Source organism: Misgurnus anguillicaudatus, chromosome 1 (genome assembly GCF_027580225.2).
Source record: "Misgurnus anguillicaudatus chromosome 1, ASM2758022v2, whole genome shotgun sequence".
NCBI lineage: Eukaryota > Metazoa > Chordata > Actinopteri > Cypriniformes > Cobitidae > Misgurnus > Misgurnus anguillicaudatus.
The window spans coordinates 21,284,345-21,307,500 of record NC_073337.2 but is presented as its reverse complement, the minus strand read 5'-3'; the positions used below and the strand labels follow the sequence as shown (position 1 = coordinate 21,307,500).

The 23,156-nt window shown below is 36.8% G+C and overlaps 1 protein-coding gene across 4 annotated transcripts in view; it reads right to left on the bottom strand.

The window, feature by feature from the left end:
- anks1b (ankyrin repeat and sterile alpha motif domain containing 1B) overlaps positions 1 to 23,156 on the bottom strand; it is a 221,870-nt gene that overhangs the window by 12,290 nt on the left and 186,424 nt on the right. For 3 of the 4 annotated variants that reach the window (XM_073868022.1, XM_073868029.1, XM_073868031.1), the window contains 3 exons: positions 5,168 to 5,275; positions 3,219 to 3,404; positions 1,127 to 1,252 (listed from right to left, as the gene is read on the bottom strand). In XM_073868022.1, coding sequence (XP_073724123.1) covers positions 1,127 to 1,252; positions 3,219 to 3,404; positions 5,168 to 5,275 — 420 coding nt within the window. Of the gene's footprint in view, positions 1 to 1,126; positions 1,253 to 3,218; positions 3,405 to 5,167; positions 5,276 to 20,653; positions 21,128 to 23,156 lie in introns of those variants that run through there. The other variant, XM_055191247.2, reaches the window with a different exon arrangement.

Sequence of the window (23,156 nt, the reverse complement as noted above, 5' to 3'; positions counted from 1 at the left end):
TGCGTAGAAGTGTAGATGTGCAGGGATCTGGTTAAGTGTTACACTGCACTGCTGAGCATCAGACAAGGACAACCTTGAAAGCCAGCATGCTGTGTTTCACACGAAAGTAATCTGGCATCCACCATCAGTATGTGTGTGACGGTGTTTGGTAAAGCACTCAGTAAGTCTACGACTCATTAATCGGAGACTGAGATGCAGATTGCTAAAACACGCTCCATCCTACTTTCAGTATTTGCATTTTTATTGTGTTGTGTAGACAAAATGTTAGATGCGCTCTTATTTGTAAGTCCTTTTGAATAAAAGCCTCTGCTAAATAATAATGGGATATGTGTATGTATTGTTTAAGCAATACTTTTTACATACTGTATAAGGAGCTCAGATGGCAAAATACCAGGAGCGTCACAAATAAGAATGATATTGCACGTATTATGCGTTCATCAAAAATTTTAGCTTCAAGTCCGCTTCTCTAACCAGCACATATTAACAGATTAAAGATAATTTGGTCTGCTTTAAAGCCCTCTCAATACTGATAGCCTCTTCAAATGTCCTCAATAGAGTCATGAGAACTCAAAAATTTGACCAAGGGCTTACTATTTTGATCAATGATCCCCAAACACCTTAAATATTAGCCATGGACATGCATTCATCCAGTCATCTGTCCATTCAGCAACCTGGGAAAAACACTTGACCTTTAACCTCTTATCGGTCAGTCACGCTTATATGTGAATTCTGTCCATAAACTCCATTGCCGTTTTTGGCACGAGAGAATAAGCCAATCAAATTTACATTGCTGTTGCTAGGAAACAGAGTGGGTTTATGTAAGCTAATACTAGAGCTGCTCAATCCCGTCGAGGCGCTGAAAAAGCTGTATTGATTGAAGGTTAAAACACCATTATTCACTGCTGAATAACTGAAGGACTCGTGTTAGATAGCCTTCACGTTCTGTTTGATTTTTCTTATTTGGTATCTGATGGTTCACAAGAGCAAGCCAAGACCAGCGTTAGTAAGACAGACTCAATCCGTTTAATGTTTAGATTTATGCTTGTAATAATGTTTGATAAACTTTTACAATTTGGGCGTTTTTTATTCACCATGTCAAAAATTCAGCATCGTAAAACACACTTACATATGCTTCATAGTCACAAGACTGGAATATAAGCTTCTCAGGATGGTGCTGCCAGTACTGCACAGGTGTAGATGACGTCGCCTCGTTCGGAGGCCGTAACGTGATTGGCTCGCACCATTCCCCTTGCTGGGAAAAGGAGGAAGAGGTCAACAGAAATTAAAGCAATCAAATTAAAGATCAGCATGTATGGATTTACCTCACAAACAAAAACGCAGATTGTCTTTTTGCTTTTTTAAAAATCACTTTTAAAATCCGGTTTTCCCAAACTGGGAATTGTTGCAGGGGTTTGGGAGTTAATGAAAAATGTATAATAAATAATAAAAGTTATAATAAATAATAAACGTTTTTGTTATAATAAATAATAAACTTTTTTTAAAAGAAAAAAAATCTAAATACTAACAAAAATATTATATTTTAATATTTTATTTGTTTATCATGTGACCATTACACAACACTACAATATATCAGAATTGTTGCAGGGATTTGGGAGTTAATGAAAAATGTATAATAAATAATGAAAGTTATAAAAAAAATAAACGTTTTTGTTATAATAAATAATAAACTTTTTTTATAAAAAAATCTAAATACTAACAAAAATATTATATTGTAATATTTTATTTGTTTATCATGTGACCATTACACAACACTACAATATATCAGAATTGTTGCAGGGGTTTGGGAGTTAATGAAAAATGTATAATAAATAATAAAAGTTATAATAAATAATAAACGTTTTTGTTATAATAAATAATACACTTTTTTTTAAGAAAAAAAATCTTAATTTTAACAAAAATATTATATTTTAATATTTTATTTGTTTATCATGTGACCATTACACAACACTACAATATATCAGAATTGTTGCAGGGGTTTGGGAGTTAATGAAAAATGTATCATAAAATAATAAAAGTTATAATAAATAATAAACGTTTTTGTTATAATAAATAATACACTTTTTTTAAAGAAAAAAATATTAATTTTAACAAAAATATTATATTTTAATATTTTATTTGTTTATCATGTGACCATTACACAACACTACAATATATCAGCAAACTGAGAACTAGACCGATATGTTTTATGTGGCAAAAAATAAACATGCAAATGTGCTATGAAATTATATAATATTTACAAGAAATCTTTCGGGGCGGGTACTTTAAGTAAATAATTTAGGTCAAGGTTGTTCGGCTGACAAAAAAAGTTTGAAACCCGTGATATAGGGTTGAGACTAATTGAAAAGTTGCTGAGCGGTTAAATTAGATTTATGGCTGTCAATTTAACACATTAATTTGGTACAAATCATTTATTTAATAAAATGTTCATTAAAAATAGCGCATTTAATCATGCCCTGTGACTTGAACGCTGCAACAGGCTCACCAAACCATAATAAATTATAATCTATACACACAGAAAGCGATCTGGGATCTGTTTTAACAAAAAGGTCTTTGTAATAAATGCTTAAAACAGATGCAAAAACTAAAGAATGACCCCTATAGTTTAGAGATTGACAAACTAGATTGCAAAATGGACTGCTGTGGAAACCTTCTGTAGTATTTGTCTATTCATCAATGATTTACTCTACCATAATAACTTATTATCTTGAAGACTTTTCTACGCAAATGCATGCATACATGGTTAAATGTAATTAATTTGAACATTTTCATCGATTGACAGTCCTGGCTCAGACTGTGATTAGTTGCTAAGCATTCGGATTCGGTTTTATTTTAGTGGTCCATAGCCTTTTTGTCATCATGATATATTCCCTCTCTTTCACTCTTTATAGCTCTTTGTCTCTTTCTCTCTGACAATTTATGCAGCCACAGGGCAAGAACAACTGATAAAGGGTACAAAAGAGAGACCATGAGGGTTTTTGTAACAATTAGTCATTTGGTTCAGGTGCAATAACTCATTCCATTCACATAATCACTGTGAAACACACGGACACACACACATTACTGTATCACTGATAAGCTCTAATGGTACAATGAGTTATTTTAGTATACAAAACACACAATCACTATTGTACACACGCACACAATTTTACACACTACACTCCAAAGTCTGGTCACACATGGGCAGCAGAGTAACTTACCATACTGACTTGTGCCATCTGCCTTTCTAGTTTGGAGCGCGGCACATCCTCAAAGTAGTTGTCGTTGCGTCTACGTCTGGCGTCAGCCTGCATGATGAGGTGTTGGACGTCCAGTGATCCGGCGTTGGGGTATGCCTGATTCAGAGACGGGGACAGCTGAGGGGGAGTGTGGTTCCCAGTGGGCTCCTACAGGGGGCGATAAACAAAACATACACTGACTACCTGTTTCTGGCTGCCTGTTTGCATTGAGATATTTACTCGATACAGTATGCATGGACAATTTTATGACACATGGGTAGTTCTCGTGAAATTAGACTTATGAGGTGTCAGGAAACATTTTGATTAAAAAGTAAATGCAAAGTAAGAGTATCAAAATAAGAAGCATACAGTTACAAACATCTGTTCACGTACTATTTTGCACATAATTTCAAATGACATCATACAAACCAATTTTGTTGTTTTTTCCACATTAAGGGGAAAATTTTCATTACCGCAACGTGTCCATGACTGGATTTTGGTTCTTTGAAATGGAAATATTTATATTTAAAAATCTAAAAAATAAAAAGCTTCAATCATGTTATACTATAAACATTTACAGTAAAGAAACGTGGTATTTGGTGATCATTGGTAAATGTAGAGACAATAATAAGGAATATAAATGTGTCCAAGACCAATTTTCTCATCCTCCGCAACAAATTTCAATCATTGTTTAAGCCCTCAAGGAACTAACATTTTCAAAAAAAATTGTTGGAAGGGACATAATTGACAGTGACACACAAGATGGCTACCAGGTAAGCTGTTCTTATTTTTTCTCTCCAGATAAAAGTTGAAATTTTGTTTGTCATAGTACCTAGACAACTTTTTAGTTGTCATTACCGAAACGTGAGTTTGTAAATGCATATATTTAAAGGCGGAGTCCACAATGTTTGAAAAACGCTTTGGAAAAGGAGACGGGCCGACTACCAAAACACACTTATAGCCAATCAGCAGTAAGGAGCATGCCTACTAACCGACATCCTTGCCGGGTTGCGTATGTGTGGGGCGGGTGTCAATAGAAGGTCCAGATTTTATTGGGGTCGAGGCGTGTTTGTTTAGGTGATTTCAAATATCAACATTGGCTTTTAAACATCATGGACTCCGCCTTTAATGTAATATCATGTTGTGGTAATGATAATTTTTGATAATGATAATCTACAAAATTTAAATAATTTTATAGGAAATATTTAAATCCTCTAAAAAAATGGTTATAGTAAGTTCAGACCTTAGGGCTTTTTTAAAAAATCTGATGCTGGATTTCATGAGAATCACCCACATACCAAATGCATGCATTTCTGATGCCAGGGGGCGCTATATCTAAAAAAATCCTTAAAACCATGAACTGTGTAAACCGTGTTTTTTTCCTCACTTTTTTCAATTATTACTGCGCTTATAGATATATTCATGTTTATGTAATTGATTTTTTACATATCCCACTATTTCTGTGGTCCATCCTTGAAGAAGGAATATGTGTTTAGCTGCAGGCGGCTCATGTGGACTGACTTTCATATCGATTAGACTCCCTAAACAGAGGCAGAGGAGCACTCGCTGCATTTGAGAAAAGCTGTTTGATCCAGCCAGGAAGATCAAGTTAAATCCCCAGAGCGACTGTGGCCAGGAGAAGACCGTAGCTCTCAGGATAAGGAGAACAGGGTTGCCAAGCCGAGGCTAAATCACAAAGTTATTTTATGTTCTCTTTAAAACTTTCCGACCTTTACTAGACCATAAATCTTGTAGGGTAGCGATATAAACAACGCAAACAGAAATATAAAGAAAAAAATGTAAATTATGCTGTTATAACATTAACATTTATATTTTGTTAAGCTTTCAATTGCCAAAAAAATAAAAAATGCATGTAGGACAGTTTTTGTTAGACACAGACCTACGAGGAAGTCATAAATGTTTTCACTCACCCTTAGAGAGATAGCCCGTGGTGGTTTTTGCGGAGGGTCTTCGTGCAATCGATCTCCAAGAGAGGCGAGTATTCTTTTTCTGTGGCCGATCAAATTAATCTTAAGAACCTAAGAGAGAAAAAGAGAGACGGGAAGAAAAATGAGTGCTCATCATTTTTCCTGGGTCGCATCACTGCATGAAAACCTGCTGTTTGTAACCGCTAACCACCAGGATCCAGTTTGTCCAGGCGGGAAATGGACTGAAATACTGATGTGCTGGGAATATTTGATTTACTGTAAATAACAGAGTGGAACAGTCAGATGATTCAAACGGTAAAAAACGCTTACATTTTTCTATCGAGAAATAGTTTTTAATGACATTTAAACCCTTTAAAACAGACCTACATCAGCCACAAAATGCTAAAAAGGTTGCCGGTCTCTGTTTGCACTGTTGTCCCTTTCATGACAAATGCAACGCATTTTTATTAACATTTTGTTTATATTTACATTTATGCATTTGGCAGACACTTTTATCCAAACCGACTTGCATTGCATTAAAAAGTATACATTTATTCAGCATGTGTGTTCCAACTCATGACCTTCTGCACTGGTAATGCATTGCTCTATACTGTACAACTATACAGGAGCTTCCTTTGTGATTATGTTCATCATAGTAGCCGTATCATATGATAGACAAAAGTGTTATTATTATGCAGTTGAGTGCAATTTTTATATTTATAGCTGTTCGGTCTGCATCTGCTTTGCCAACCACTACCAACCACACAAATCCAACAAGCAAGGTTGGGAATTACGGCGTGCAAATTATATTTGTTACTGAATTTTCGGATGTGTATCTGTGATCTGTATCTGATTTGCATGATTATTTTAGTGCTAAAACAACAGAGACTACACAGACAAATAAATAACAATATCAGTTTCCTATTCATTCCCTTGGTTATGTTCACTTTGTGTCTGTTTTGTAGAAGTATTTTATGCTTTTGCCCACAAGAGGTTTACACGTACTAGTGTCTGGGGTGCATCCGGGGTTGTAATAATAAATAAAATACAGACGGTCCCTAAACGACCCTAGTCGATCTGATGACACACACACAAACACAGAGATCAATAACGTCTTAAGAAACTATTTCTTTTTTCGTCTGCCCTATTTCTCTCACACACACGAAATGACAACTGCGACAAACTGGGAATTACTCCACCCAGTTAATGAGGATACATAAAGACGTCTCTGTCACCCAGTTCAGCCATTAGTGTAAACTAGCGCTCGCACAGAAGCTTCAAACGAATGTTAAGAAGGTGGTTTAGTCAAAGTATTTCATTGGCTGGCTTTGTCTCGTCTGTCCCTATAGCAACAATGTTCTCTAGCTTCATCTATAATGATCGCTATTATTTTACCCGAGAAAATTAAATCAATGGGAGGCTGTTTCTTTAGAACAAATCATGGTTTTCAATTACACAATATCCGGCAGTGTTGATGTGTGATGTTGTGTTTATGCCCAGCAGGCATGAGAGCAGGGTTCCTACACTCTTTAACCAATGAATTCGCATTATTTTCCAGATTGTGACCGACCAAGTCAAAATAATCAGGTGATGAATCATTCACACTGATTTATCAAATAATTCATTTATAATGATAATAATAAATAATAATGTTTTCACCGTAAGCTTATTTATAGGGATGTGTATCAGCAAGAATCTCGCAATACGATACGTATCAAAGGTGTTGCGATACATTGCGATGCTATACAGCGAGGCGATATATTGGTATATTTACTATTTTCCAAATTTTATAGGATATCATTTTAGGAAAGCTGTCATTGAGAACACACCACCATATGCAAACTAAGCAAAAAAAAAAAAAAAAAAAAAAAAGCTACTTTTTGTCACTGGCTATCTAGTCGGGATGTAAACTCCAAATGGAACAACTGCCATGAATTTGATTGCCAATGATTTTTATTTTAAACATATCAATATTGCATTTTTTTAATTGATACAGTATTGCCAAACAAAATATCACGATACTCACATGTATTATTTTATTATTTATTACAGTAGATTATTTAGAAAACAGAGCTTTCAGCATATGTCCGGACAAATATTACAAAAACACATTAAAATGTACATTTAGTAATAACAAATAAAATGTATTTTCATTTGATATTTTAAAATGATTTTTTTATGATTACGCTTACACGACATCGAGGAATATTTAATATTTATCATTCTTTGGCGCAATTGGCAGTTACACCATTAGACATTTTCAGGTCCATTCAGTCTCAACTTTCATCAAATTTGTATTAATAAAATCAACATAAATACACTATGTGCATTGAAATATTGTAATAATACATGTGAGTATCGTGATATTTTGTTGTTTTATGTGAGCTATAGGTAGGTAGACATGAGGTGTACATTTATGTAAATAAGAATTGTGTGGAATTATTTTGTATTTATCTAAATGATAAAAATAGAGAAAGGGGGTGGGATAAGAAAAGTTTGTTTATGAACTTCCTCCTACTCTTTTTGAACATGGACATTTTTTTTTTTTGAATTACTTATTATTTATAATAATTTTTGGTTGAATGTGCTGAGAAGTACATGTCCTTATTTATCTGTTATTTTTTGTTTTTGTTTTGTGGGGGCCGCGAGATGGTGCCAGGGGGGCCCCAGTTTTATGACCTTTTATGAAATAAATTAATTTATCATGAATTCTGTGTAATTAATCCTAAAAAATAAGGCTACTAACCAAAAGCACTACTTTTTTGTATAATTAAATTTTTTTATTAAAATGTTGAGTTTTAGAACAGTTTTTTGTCACAAATTTTCTTTGGGGGGCCGCGCCGTACACAAGGGGGACCACACTCTGAAAGTGTTTTTGTATTTTATTACATGTTCAAATTAACTTATTAAATAATAAACAAATATATCTGATGCATGCTTTTAAAACAAGTTTATTAAAAAGATTTTTGAATTTCTCACCTTGCCAAACTGACGCAATGGTGAAAATGTAGTTTTTTATTGCATAAATTCAACATAAATACACACAGATTTTTGAATTTCTTATCTCGTCACTCACCCATAATTATGATAGAATTTATGACTTGGCCTTTCTAAAGTTTCCTAACTTTTCTAGGTTTTTCCAAGACTATGGCCACCCTTTAAAAGATGTGCAGTAGAAGTGTAGTAGCTACACTATTGACAACATTAAAATTAGTATTCGGGTCCTTGTTCATTTAGCACGATTAACCCACAGACCTGTCAACACCACAAGCCACTGTGGATGCTCCCTCTTCCTCAGTATCAAATCAATACCCGGCAAATCCGATATAGTGCCAGGAACAGGCAGGAGGCAGTCGCCAAAAAAATTACAAACAATTTACAGACTAAATGATTGCTTGAACCAGTGCAACTCTTATCCTCCATATACAGGATGGATGTATGTCCTTCATGGGAAGCACTACTTGCATGGAGACAAATTTCAATGTTCTGGGTTCTCAGTTTCTCATATATATATATATATGTATGGAGACACATTTCATATATGTATGTAATGTGTCTCCATCCATGCAAGTAGTGCTTCCCATAGAAGTATATAATATTGATTAGGCATTAAGGAGGTTTAGGACACCAAAGGCACATTAACCCTGTTTAAACCCTCTAGAATTGGCGTCAAACAAACAAGGTAGGCTTACGTTGCGGTTGCGTACACACCATAGACTGTAAAAAAGATGGCAACGCAACACGTTATAACTTGTACTGTAGCCAGCCACCAGGGGGCGATCTAAGAGCCAGCAGCTTCACTTTTCAAGATGTATGAGGCACACCCGGTACACACACACTTACATTTAACCAATATGCAGTTAGTCTGACAAAGACTCTACAAGAATGCAAAAGTGAATATAAACTATTGATAGTCACATACAAGTCTTTAACGCAGCAAATGAGAAATAAACAGAGAGAAAAATAAGCAGATAAGAGAAATAGAGAGTATGCAAAGTATGTACAGTACAGTGTACTGCATGACAGTAAAAAAACAGAGTGAATGAATTTAATTTAAATGCAAATGTGCAACGCAGGCTTCAGCAGAGATGCAACGTGTCATAAAGAAAGACAGCACAGACAGAGAGATAGCAAACACGGCTTTATCATATGCATAGCAGTGCTTAGATAAAATACATGCAAACATTAAGGCAGTAACTGTGATAAAGAAAAGCAGTCATGTGTTTAAATCACTGCGACTGCTCACAGACATTACTCGCAGGCACTCGTGGATATGCTGACTGCTGTAATGTATTGCAAAGCTACTGAGTGAAAACCTCATAGCATCTGCTAACACACTACGCACGTTACAAATCACCTGCTATCTATACTACATATAATAAGACTAGGATATATAGTTTAAAAATTCAAGGTGTCAGGATGGTATACAATTTTAAGTGGTTTTTGCAACAGTGCATGCTTTTCCGGCCATTCCCAATCCTATCCAAGAAATTTCTGTGAAAACTGTGTTAAGCATGCTTACATAAATAGTTTCATAAAGAGGAATGACAATAGTGGATTTCTGAACAGACATTAATTCTTCACGTTTCATGAATGAGAACTAAAATAGACCTTCAACGGACGCACGCGCGCTTAGCTGCTTGCTTATTTAAAAAACGCTGAGTTTCCATTGGAATCAATTGAAAACTTGCGCCCCCCGCGGGCCCTGTCCCGAATGGCGCACTTCAAGTGGACTTCCGGTCCTGTGGCCTTAAATTACACATGCTTGCTCGCTTAGTCTACGAATCCGTAAGGTGTCCCATTTGTCATTTTTACGCACTGAAGTGTGCTCATCAGCACCCCATTACATCCTTGATGCGTCTGCACTACTGCAGGCTTCAGGCACTTTACCAACCCAGAAGTCCTTGCGAAAGAGCAATCAGACGACGGCTGGGAGGAGTTCACTCTGATGGGCAACTTCTCTTCCTATTTCCGAGTCTATCCCAAAATACGACTCCAGTGAACCCTTGTGGACTCGTGTCAAGGGTCCCTAAAGTCTGCACTACATGATGCCATCAAAATGTGGACTCTGAGGAAGTACACAAGTCCAGAATGTGCCATTTGAGACAGGGCCATAGATGTTCCTAATCTCATCATTAAATAATGAAATTTTAGCCATGATTTCACAGGTTGGGTCAAACTATTTTAAGGTACAGTAATATATTTAGCAAAATGCTAACCGTTATTTATTACAAACAACACGTCGCAAATGAAAGTATAGTATAAAAATCCATTTGAAACACAATGATGTGGTGAATGAATGAAAGAATAAAAGATGTGCAATTATGTATTGCATTACATTCCACTCTGCGGTATAGACCGTTTCAGCATTAACAACATAAACAAGCGGCTGTCGCGGTCCGCACGTAACTTCCGGTAAACTCCGCTAAGAATAAATAACAACAAAGTTCTTTAAACGTAGTTTATTTATATAACAAGCAAAAAAACAACACATAGATTACCTTGGAAACCAAAACATTTGTTATTTTCGAAGAGGCATTTGTTGAAGAGATCAGTTTAGCAAATAGTCACACCATTAAAAAAACGATAAAGGTTCGGATCCAGACGTGTATCACATGCGTCCGATGAAACCGTCTATAGGCTGCTGGGTAGTAGTCCATAATGAAGTCTACACAAAGCTACCGCAACAGTAGACCAAGTGCTGGTGATACTTTCACATCAGCAGAGTAAAACATACATTAACGTGTAAAGTAGCATGAGAAATGAGTGCTAGTAAGACAACCAAAACAAGATTGCTCCCATTATAATCAATGAGGCTGTCCGGACTGCAAACACACAGTGGTGTTGATTTTAAAGGAAGCAATAAAAACAGTGATTACACTATGAAAGACAGACTAATAGAGAAAGAACCAAATTTGTTGGTGTGTAAACTTTGATTGTGAAACGCCTGGTTGCTTTGCAGTACAATAAACGCCGCAGTTATCCGACAGCACTGAAGGTTTTTGTGTTTATATTGCGGTACATGATAATATCTGCCTGTGCAGCTTTAAGCAGGCAGGACTGCTTAAAGTTACAGACAGTAAAACATAGACAAATTAGAACATTTAGAGATTGACATGCTTTATATTGAGAGTTAAATGCATGTTGTAGCTAAGAAAATGTAATGTCTATTTGAAGAGTTTGGTTCCAAAACGCAATAAATCCATTTTGACAAATTTTGGTAAAAACGTGTTTTCTATACCAAGAAAGTGAGAAGATGAAAACCAGTATTTTCTGTTACAAACTTTCACATAGCATCTTTAGGTTATAAAAACATAAAAAATTCAAATCCATAACTTGATTTTCAAAGATTTATTATAAAAATGAATTATTTTTTCCACAAAATGCTATAAATCTATTCAATCAATGTATAAATGTGTATTCATCTTTGCCATGATATATTTATTTAGTTGAACAGTGATATACACTGATAAAAAATAAACATTAATGGCATTAATCAAAACACTTACTTTGTCATATTAAGATCACTGTCATTGCAGCGGTTATACTTGACGTCGTTGCTTAGAATTTTTCACAGCGATCAGCTGTAAAATGTTTTGGTCCTGCTCGATTTTCGTTAACTTTGAGTAAAATAATGTAAAGTTTTTCATAAGATCCCCTGGGGTCAATGTGTTAGCATGAGAAACTTGATGCTGTCGGGAGATAAGCACCAGTCTCCCGAGTGCTTCGCGTAAATTATTAGATGTTGATGACAATCTTTTCTGTTACAGAAAACAACTACAGGTTTATCAATGCCATTAAAGTATTATTTTGTTTTGTTTGTTGATCACGAAGTACAAAGTAGATGAGGAAAACTAGGACTCCGTGTACTCAGCGCGTCCGCCATTGTTTGTTTACATTGCGTGACTGGTGGGCTGTAATTTCTGGAATGGATTTATTGCGTTCTGTAAAAAGGAGGAGTAGCGTTTATCTCATTTTGGGAAAAAAGGGAGAAAAGATGAAAGAATAACACGGCGGATATTGGATTTTGCGTAAAATTAATTATTTACTTTTAAATACTGACCTGATATAATACTGATTTTGGCAAAAATGGCGTTTATCGCGTTTTGGAACCAAACTCTTCATATGACAGGCACCTTTCTATGCTTATATATACTATGATTCGATTTCCGTACCTGTTGCTAATTTTAGACCTTACTTAATGTGCAACTTTATTCGTTTTTATAAATGTCTGTATACATTTTCTTTATTTATTTATCTGAAAAATTATCCCATCCTGGCCTCAAAAAATGTAATGTGATCCGAAACCATGAGTTTTGTGATCCATCACACCCCTAATATTATCTAATTTGATGGAGATGGTGCTTAGCTCAATTATTTATTTAAAAATATATATATATATATACTGTTATCACAATATAAATGCGCGGGGCTAGTTGTAACACGGACTGTTTACAGTACATTGTTGCACAAGGTTTAGCGTTTTGTTTTTTTTGTATTTTTTTCATGCTGACAATAAACAATCTCTCGCAAATTATTGGAAATGTATAATATTTTTCATAGAGTTATTGATGAACGAGTGTTTTGATGGCATGTAAGTAAATTTTTTCATCATATGTTTTTTTCGGTTTCTAAGTTAGGTGTGTAAAATACCAAATCCAATGCTATGTCATATTAATCAGTATCTTGTTGACTAAAACATCGTTTTGATATGTCTGCAGCTCTTGGCAACTTTTTTGGTGGGCTTGAATATATTTTGACCCAGCGAGTTAATCGTAACGCTGTGTTACAACTAACCCCTCAGCACTTATGATATGAAAACCGCTAACGTTAGCGTAATTCTTGCCGTTGTTTTAAATAGGCTACACGCGAATGATTGCTGGCTGCCAACAAAATAAATGTGCCTGTCTTATCAAAAATCGTGTATAAAATGTATTTTTGTTCATATCTTTAATATTGATTGAATAAGGCCAAGTCAAAGATTGAAATCATAATGAAATGAATGGCTAAAATCAGACTTGAGGCTCATTATATCAGAATTTGATTTTGAAACTGTAGTATGGTTATTACAGACTGGGTCACATATACAAAAATGTTTTGTCATAATTGTGCTGCTTTTTCTCACATACTTAAACATTAACTACGTTTGTACTTCTGTCACATTTGGTGTAATTGTCCAGGAATGGTAAGTACTAGAAACAAACTTCAAATGTTGATTTGTAGCGGAGATGTGTGTGTTGCTTGTGTAAAAATATAATGAATCAAACTCGAATATTTTTAGAATGATTGAGCCAAAACCAAAAAACGTAAGGTTGTGCCCCGCTCTCCCCTACTACTATGGAATCATTTTGGTCATATAACCCACCTCTAGACAGCACATTTCAAGGCTTTCAAATAAAAAACCTCAGGGTAACTAATTAATGAAGCCAAATTAAAGTGTTTACCTGCCAACCAGTTAAGACTTCATTGACACATAATCATGGAAAATGTCCTTGTGTATTCATAGCACAAAGAAAATCACAGTATGTATAAAAGATTTCTCCGCTCTGTAGAGGATAATCAAACAGAATCACAATCAACAGCACCCACCAGAGATGTGACATGTTTACTCCGTAATTAGAGTATTGTTAAAAAACATTCACCCATTTCATGCGTAAACTCGCCTTGTAGAGACAGACTCTTTCCTTATTTGAGCGTAATTGCTGCAGTGTTGGATATAAAATCACAGTTAATCCTATTAGATTAAAGAAAGTGAGCAGGCCTGAAGAGGGGATTAACCTCCAAAGACCAGAGACAGAACTGTAATCTTCACCACACCAGACACACACACACAAACTGACTGCAAAAATGACTTTTTTTCTTGACAACCAAAGGTTTGTGCTCCATACGCAAAACGTCTCCATAAAAATGCGCTCCATCTAAAGGTCAAGTCAGGCCAGAGCAATACAGCCACATAACTCCACAAATCTCATGCCTCGGGCACCCGCAGACATAAGTAATCGAGCTCTGAATGAACCACGGCATGGATGAGCAGTTCCTCCTAATTGAGGGAGCCGAGGCGCAGAGGCCCGTCTGAATACTGTACTGTTTGTGCTTACAGCAGCATTCGTGCATTGGATTTTAATGACCTGGGAAGCACAAAGTCCCTTTTCATTCTCTTACTCCATCTAAAGCACAACATCTATCCCACGCTCGACAGTGCTGCGTCCCAACAAATAACCGAGAATAACTCTCGTTGCTTACGGTACGTTCACGTAAGCGTTAAAGCTTCCCATTCACTTTTAGGGCCTGTTTACATGACAACGCTCGAGGGTGAAAACGTAAAAAGATTTTATCGGATGTGCCTTTCGTTTACACAGCGAAGGCGTTTTGGGGGCTTAAAAACGCAAAAAAGTGAACCCATCCTCCAGAGTGGAAATCTTAAAAACTATATACCATCGCCTTCTCGTCTAAAGAGTGAAAACGCAAAAGTCTGATCACGGTGGCTCTCGTCGCGTACGCGTTTACGTCACAGGCATGCGCCAGTTCAGGAAAATAAAAACAAACATGTCGGATTTTTCCATACGTCTTTCCAGCAGTTGTACGAAATATTCACAGCTAGTATTACTGATCAGAGAAGGCGCCAATTAGTCGGAGGCAAACCAGACGGCTTTGGACGAGACCTGGGAGAACCAGGAAGAAGGTTTTACGCAGGTACACGGACTTGGTGTTGTTGTGTGTCAGTGCTTCACATTGCCACCTAGCCGCCTGGAGTGCATACTACATCGAATCTCACACACTTTTGCGTCACCATATGCACGCAGATTTCCCCCTCAAAACGCTCTTATGAACGCGGAATAAAAAGTGATAACGCAACGCCACTTTGTGGTTTCTTTTCAGATCGTTTCCATGTAAACGTAGCCTTAATGGGTGATGTCATGCATTGCCGAACTGAATTGTGGATCCGTCACTGCCATTGCTCGTGGCAGAAGGGAACATTTCTCAACTTTTCAAGTGGCAACGCATGCGTCAGCTAATCAGATCGCATTATGCTTATAACCTAGGCAGATCCAGCCAATTACGTTTATGGATGACCGGAGCATGTGTTGTGGCCACTGTGATTGGCCAGGCTTCACCCTACTGAAAAATCCAGCTAAGACCAGCATACACCAGTAGTTAAATCAACACTGCTGGTGTTTATATAAGTAACACCAAACCTGGTGGTCCCCATATATACACCAGAAGTGTTGATTTAACACTGATGATTTTGCTGTGCAAAACACAGCTAAACCAGCACCAGCAAAACCAACTTGCTACACCAGCAAAACCAGCTAAAACCAAGCTGGGAGACCAGCTAAAACCAGCTCACCAGCTTATGCTGGTCTTAGCTGGATTTTTCAGTAGGGCAGACAAGCCTTCCGTCAAGCGTTAACGCTTCTGTCCCGTTTGAATTTACCGTTAGTCCCCATCCCCACTTCTTATTGGGCAGTATGCACATTGATTGGCTAATTGACTGTAAAGCTCACATGATTGGTTGAGTGACCTTTACGCCATAATATAGTCGCTACATGAACTTTCTGGTTTCTGCTTGACATCCACTTGTCGTCGCAATTGCTCAATGTTCTGCATACGGCACAAGACATCTATCTTTAGATATTTTTAATATACAGTACTGTACCGTACCGCACGTCTGCCTTGCTACAGCAGACAGCATTTATTAATAAGAGCCAATCGGCGTAGACATAACACGTTTTTTATTGCCGTGATAACCAGCCAACACAACCCACACACAGAATGTAATAAGGTCTAGCGTATATGCGTTCGTACATGTAATGTGTCCACAAATCTTCCTAATCTTCTCTGTCCTGGGGCTACTTCACGGATTTTGCTCAGAGCGACTGTAATTTTTTCATTTTCACCGCTCGCATTGATGAATTTCAGGGCAATGACAGAAGATGCGGGTCCAGTGGAGATCAATGATCCGGTCACAGCTGGTGTACTCTGAAGCCAAATCCAGTCTCGACCTTCGCAGGTACAATTCGAACAAGCCTGAAGCCACCACAGCTTATCTATCCCAGATCCATTTATAACCAGCACCTCCCAACCAAAGGACAACTGGAATGGAACCAGAGCCTGCCACAGTTACCTAGCAACTATGGAGTAAGTGGCGGAGCTATGCGTAAAACCCAGCAGGCCTCCGAAGCAACGTAAAGGATATACAGCAGCGCGTTGGACCAATGGTGAGACATGATGATGAGCCAGTGAGGGGAGATGTTACATGCCTGCATTTAGCGATGATGATAAAATGAGAATGTACCGGACTATCAACGACCTCAAACTGTACACAAAAACAAGAAAAAAAGATGCCATGCCAGTTTCTCTCATTTCTCTCCTTCTTGCTTTATACAGACGCTTTCTCTCTTTTATTCTCACACGCCCACTCATCTTTGCACGCTTACCAACAGACTTGACAGACCGAGAATGAAACTGTGGAACATGAAAATCAAGCAGTTTTTGAGAAATGGGACGCCTGTGTATTCATTGTGAATAATAAAATGTATGGAGCGCAACTGTTTTCTAGAAATACAGAGATGTTTATTTTCTGTGGTTATCTCAAGGAAAGCCTGAATAATAAGGCTGGTTGTGGGTTTCTCTGACTGTGATAGGAAGCATTTTTAGGGACATTTTTAGGGACTTACTCATCCTCATGTTGTCCTAAACTAGTATGAGTTTCTTTATTGTTTGAAACACAAAGATATTTTGATAAATGATGGTAAGCACACAGTTGACGGTACCTATTGACTTCCATAGTAGGAAAAACAAATACTATGGGTATTATCAAACGTGTGCTTACCATAATTTATCAAATGATCTTATTAATCTGGCAGACGTCTCCATTGCTTGCGTTGTTAAAGATCTCTACTGTACTTTTAGTCTGCACTCGCAACCCTCATCAGCGACATAAGGACCAACAGCAGGCGGATCAACAGCATCAGACCGGCAGCTTTGTCACATCCTGCACAGCGCCAGACCACTGATTGGATCCAAGCTTCAAAACACCACAGGATAAAACAGCAGAGGGCCCGGAAGTGTCCTGACATGACGTCCGCACCCCTAGAATTATGGGTCTTGCTTTTATGTAAAGCTGATTTTAGACTGGGTTTCAAATGTCAGTGGCTGTAACTTTCCAAATCAGATAGCAATATAATTAATATATATATTTATTACTGTACAGTAATCAGGTTTAGGTTTATTGAATACGACACTTCATTAAAAGATGTCTGGTCTGATTCTCACTGCAGTGCTGATGGATCTGATCTAAGCACATGACAGTGGAGCCATGCATGTTAAATAAATTATAATAGTGTTTTAATACATCGAGTTTAAAGAATGCATAAAAAGATTTCCTTAAATGTCAACAACATTTGCAAACCATTTTAGTTGTGTAAGTTAAACAAGATATTCAATAAGAATAAAAAGAAATGTTATGCATTGTAAATCGATTTGATTACAAAAGTCTATTTTAAAGTTTGTCATAAATTGTGGAGATCTACTCTCATCCCAAAACACCATCAGCCTGCTTGTTTAAATTAAAGCAATCTTGGTGATGTCATCCAAAAATAAAATTGTTTTGTTCAAGTATAAGTTCATGTTGACTTCTTCAAACCAATTTTAAAGTTATAGTTCACCTAAAACTGTAAATGCTGTCATTATACTCACCCTTATGTTGATGAGGGTGTGACAAAAAAGTACGAGGTCAGATGCAAGTGTAAATCTTATTTTTAGGTTTAGTAATTTCCCTTTAAAGGTGATGTTTTTACCTTTTCTTAGTTGAATAACGGTAGTCTACCCGCATTAACGAACATACGAAAAGAGCTAGACATTCAGAACATAGAAAATCCTACTTTAGAAATGTCCGCCAGAAAATGGCCCAATTTGAACAATCGATACATATCACGTAAAATGCATCTCACTCCCCCCCTCTTATTCAATTCCTTCCCCTTCAAAATAATTTGCATACATCTGGCTTCTCACCTAAACAGAAAGTAAATTGCAGCAGTGTTCGCGAAGTTTAAGGCGAAAAGGCGAGTGGCGTTTCGAGGTGTGCTCTTCTATCTGAAAAATTTTGGTCTGTCTGTGTCCTGAAGACGGCGAAGTTTACATTTTTTTTGAGTGGCAGCGAAGGCAGCCAATCAGCGTCAAGTGCTTGCATGTCATAATGAAGTTGCCAGTTAAGCCCGAAGGGATGCCAATTAGGTGCAAAACCATTTGTTTGAAATCCCCCACCCTAATATAGCTTTCCTAGAGAGGTTTTTAGGAAGCTTCTAAGGCATTATAGACCCAACCCAAAATCTACATGTCACATCACAGAACAAGGATAAATATCCCATTCAATCATTCTATGGCACCTTTAATGGCAAAGAAAATGTTATTAGTCAGTCTTTATTTTTACAAATGTCACTTTAGTCATTTCATAGGCATTTAACAAATGTGACTGTCTTTCGCTGCAAAACCCTCTAAGTGCATGCAAGCTTCTTGGGCAAAAACATCCACTTCTAAAAAAATCCACTTCTTTGGACAAGACAGTTGCAAAATCATTAAAAAAGCAACTAGAAACATAACAAATGATGAATGTAAAATTGAAGAAATTAAACCACACATTTGGGGTGCTGTGATCCAGGTGACTGCCAAATTTCGGTTTATTTAAAAAAAATGTTTTGAGTATTTTCCATCTCAGCTCCTTGTATGTTTTTTGTGTTCAACAGAATAAAAAAACTGATACAGGTTTAAATTAATGATGTGAGTAAATTTTTTTATTTTTTTTTATTTTGAACTATCCTTTATAAATGAATGAAATCGATTTAATCAACTTTAGATTTTTATATGGTTAATGTGGATATTTTTCTGAACTGGTCCCAAGAGGAGGATTCTGGGGTAACGTGGAGTTTTGTCCTTTTACTTTTAGTTTTAAGAAGGATTGCATGTTCCTGCGCATGTTCCTTCTAAATTGCAGATTTCATCCTTATAATCCAATAAAATCTACATGAGTTGAATGGAAGGGAAATAACTTTTGCTCTCTGATTGGACAAGACTGCAGAATAAATGATTAAAAGCTTAAATATATGCTCATAAACACACACTTGCAAGGAATTTCATCCCTTTGATTTCTGTGATTTATGAAACAGCTGTTAATGGAACATAAGCGCAGTTCTGCCGTAGTCCGTCTGTGTGTCTAACACCACGTCCCAACCAGGCACAATGTGACAAGTAATGTTTGCACTTGATATGAAACTGCTAAGTTACACTATCACAGCTAATGAAAAACATATTTTATTTAATACACAGATCAGCTCAAAGGGATAGTTCCCCCAAAAATGAAAATTCTGACAACAAAGTAGGAAAAACAAATCTTATGGAAGTCAACTGTGTGCTTACCATCATTTATCAACATTCTAATGTGTTCAAGAGAACATTAGGGTGAGCAAATAATGACATCATTTTCATTTTGGGTGAACTGGCCCTTTAAAATAGTCAGCACTTGTCCTATAAAATAACTTTGTTTACATTCAACCATTAGTTTTGCTTAACTTCACACTGCAGTGCATTTCACATTCCCTTCACAAGAAAACCACTATTGTGGACTAGAAAAAACTCAACCTAAAAAATCCTAAAATTCTAAACTCTGTCAGAAAATTTGAGCAAACACTTCGAAACCTCAAAACGCACTGGCTCCATTAGTTTCCACATCAAGTCCAATCCACATGGGACGGCATACAGTAACTACAGTATGAGATTTCTTCCAATCCACCGAGGTTGATCCACAGCATAGCGCGTCTCACGATCATTACGCAACTGCTGTTCTTCGCCGATCCTTTGTGACTCCCTGACTGCAGTACGTAGCTAATGCACATAATGGAGACGTCTGCCTGACTCTTTATCCCCAGGCGTAATCATCCTTGATGATCCGTGCCGTCCATAGATTACACGGGGTGTAAGGTTATACTGTATCTTTGGACTCAGAAGGTATAAGAAGAGGCATGTGCATCCATGCACGTGATAGTACTGGAATGCACATGGGACTTATATATTACTTAAATATTGTGTATAATCGCCTAAAAGTACAAATGTTGCATGAAGTCTCAAATGAAATGTGATCGTTAAAATACTATGCAACAAAGTGAATGTTTTATATGTATAACAGAAAACACATCAGTATTTCGTCAACTTCCCCCACAAACACAAACTGTAACTTGCATTCACTTGCGTAAAGCAGTGCATGCACACACATGCACAAAATACACCCCATATATAATATATAAGCAAAAAAGAGATCAAATCACTCACTGACTGTTTTGCAGGTCTAAAAACATCACACGCTTGCTGGCTGCTACTGCAGCAAGTGGAGAACAAAAGCTGTAACGGTGCATTAATCTTATAAAAAACAACTAGAGGCAGCACGATCCCCCATAATCCACCATCTGCCCCATTCTTCTTGTGCGAACGACTTACCCAGAGTTTGAGTGTCAATCTTTAGTTCCCAACCATCCAAGAGTCCCGTTTAGGGTCCTGACCTGCCTTGACAAGCTGCCTTAACTCCCTGCTGCTTTCGTGATGTTTCAACTCAAAGCCGCGAGTCACGAATACTTGCATAGATCTGCGGCTGAGCCAGACCAGAAGAATTAAGATTTCTTCCCCTTACTTCCGAGGCTTTAAACCGCACCAGCATTCCCCAGCGTTCGCTCCTCCTCCAGCAACAGCGGTCTATGTCTGAACACGTCACCCCCTATATTTCTCGGTCTCTCCGAGCTCCTGTTTCTCGCTCTCCTCCCGGTTACTATGGATACTTCGCTCCCATCCAGAGGAGCAGGCACGTTTGGGGTACGGTGTAGGTGAGCGTCCGTTCAGCGCTTAAAGCGTTGACAGTGTAAGACCGGAGGCTGTGCGCCCTACTGCCTCTATGCTTTCTCCACATCAATCTCCAGTATCTGTTCCTCCCCCTCTCTCTCTTTCTTTCTCTCACCCGCTCACTCACTCGCTCTCCTCCATCGAAGCTTTATTGTTTAACATGCTCAGCACTGGCGCTTTGCTAAGTACACTGCAGTGGGACTTCTTTCAGTCCTCTTTCACACAATAACGTTATTGAAGTAAGCTAGATGTTTGGCTTTACGCCTTAGCACAGGTTCAGGTCTGTTCCGGTAATAAACCGCAGGGAAAGTCAATACTTGATGGAAATAAATAATGCATCTAACAAAATAACCTTGCACCATTAGGTTAGCTAAATATATAGGTATATCAACCTTTAACCCCTTCAGAACCTGCGTCCACCAGAATGGACATCACATGTTTGGCGGTTCAAACAAATTAAAATGATGATCGACCAATCAAAATAAGGCACAGTGATTATACACATAAAAACAGGTCTGAAAGGGTTAATATTAAAGGGGAAAACCACTTTCTTTATCATTCCGTAACACTGAGAGCTCACATGATATGCCCTTGTATTGAAAACACATACAATTTGAAAATGCATTTCAGTGTTTGAGTTTCAATGCATTCATTTATTTATGCTTTTGGCAGACGCTTTTATCAAATGACTTACAGTGCATTTAAAGTATACATTTTATCAGTACTGTATGTGTGTTTGAACCCATGAGCTTTGCATTGATTTAATTCATTTGAGCTACATTTCTTGTTTATGATAAACAACTGTTGTGTTGGATCATTGCTATTAGGGCTGGCTATTGCGACCAATTTGGTGATTGGATTCGATTAATTTTATATGGTTTTGATTTGATTCAATTTCGATTTAATACAATATCAATTCGTATTAATATTTCATTTAAAAATTTAGTTTCGCAGACAAGGAATTTATATGGTGTGCTGTTAAGACCTACACGTAATTCCCGGATCCAATATTAGGGCTGTGTATTTTCAAGAATCTGGCAATACAATACGTATCACGATACAATGTTTACGGTACTATGCGGTACATTACGGTGCTGTAAGCATGTCGGTATTTTGGGTTATTTTTTTATTTTGGGAATACAATAGGATATAATTTGAGGAAAGCTGTCATCAAAAACACACCTTAGAAGGTACGTCCTTTCACTCTTGAAGTTTAGAGATGAGAAAACTGCTCGGGATGTAAACTCAAAACAAAACAACTGGCATGAATCTTTGAAAAAATATATATTGCGTTTTTGAGATTTTGCATTTTTGTGGCACACAAAATATCCCGATATGCACGGGTGATTCTCACGAAATCCAGATTTAGAAGCTGTCCAGCATAAGAATTTTTAAAAAGCCCTTGAAGACTTTTTTTTAACATATAAGATTAAGGTCTGAACTTACTATATCCATTATTTTAAGGGGATTTAAAAAATATTTCCTATAGAATTATTTACATTTTTTAGATTATCGTTATAAAACAATTATCATTACCGCAACATAATATTACATTAAATATATGCATTTACAAACTCATTTTTCGGACAAACAAAATTTCAACTTTTATATGGAGAAAAAAATAAGAATTGCTTACCTGGTAGCCATCTAGAGTGTCACAGTCAATTATGTCCCTTCCAACATTTTTTTATGTTAGTTCTTTGAGGGCTTAAACAATGATTGAAAATTGTTGTGGAGGATGAGAAAATTGGTCTTGGACAGATTTATATTCCTTATTATTGTCTCTCCATTTACCAATGATCACCAAATACCACATGTTTCTTTACTGTAAATGTTTATAGTATAACATGCACTGAAGCTTTTCATTTTTTAGATTTTGTAATTATAAATATTTCCATGTCAAAAAACCCAAATTCAGCCATGGAAACGTTGCGGTAATGAAAATTTTTCCTTTAAATGTGGAAAAAACAACAAAATTGGTTTGTATGATGTCATTTGAAATCATGTGTAAAATAGTACATGAAGAAATGTTTGTAACTGTATGCTTCTTATTTTGATACTCTTACTTTGCATTACTTTTTTTTATCAAAATGTTTCATGACACCTC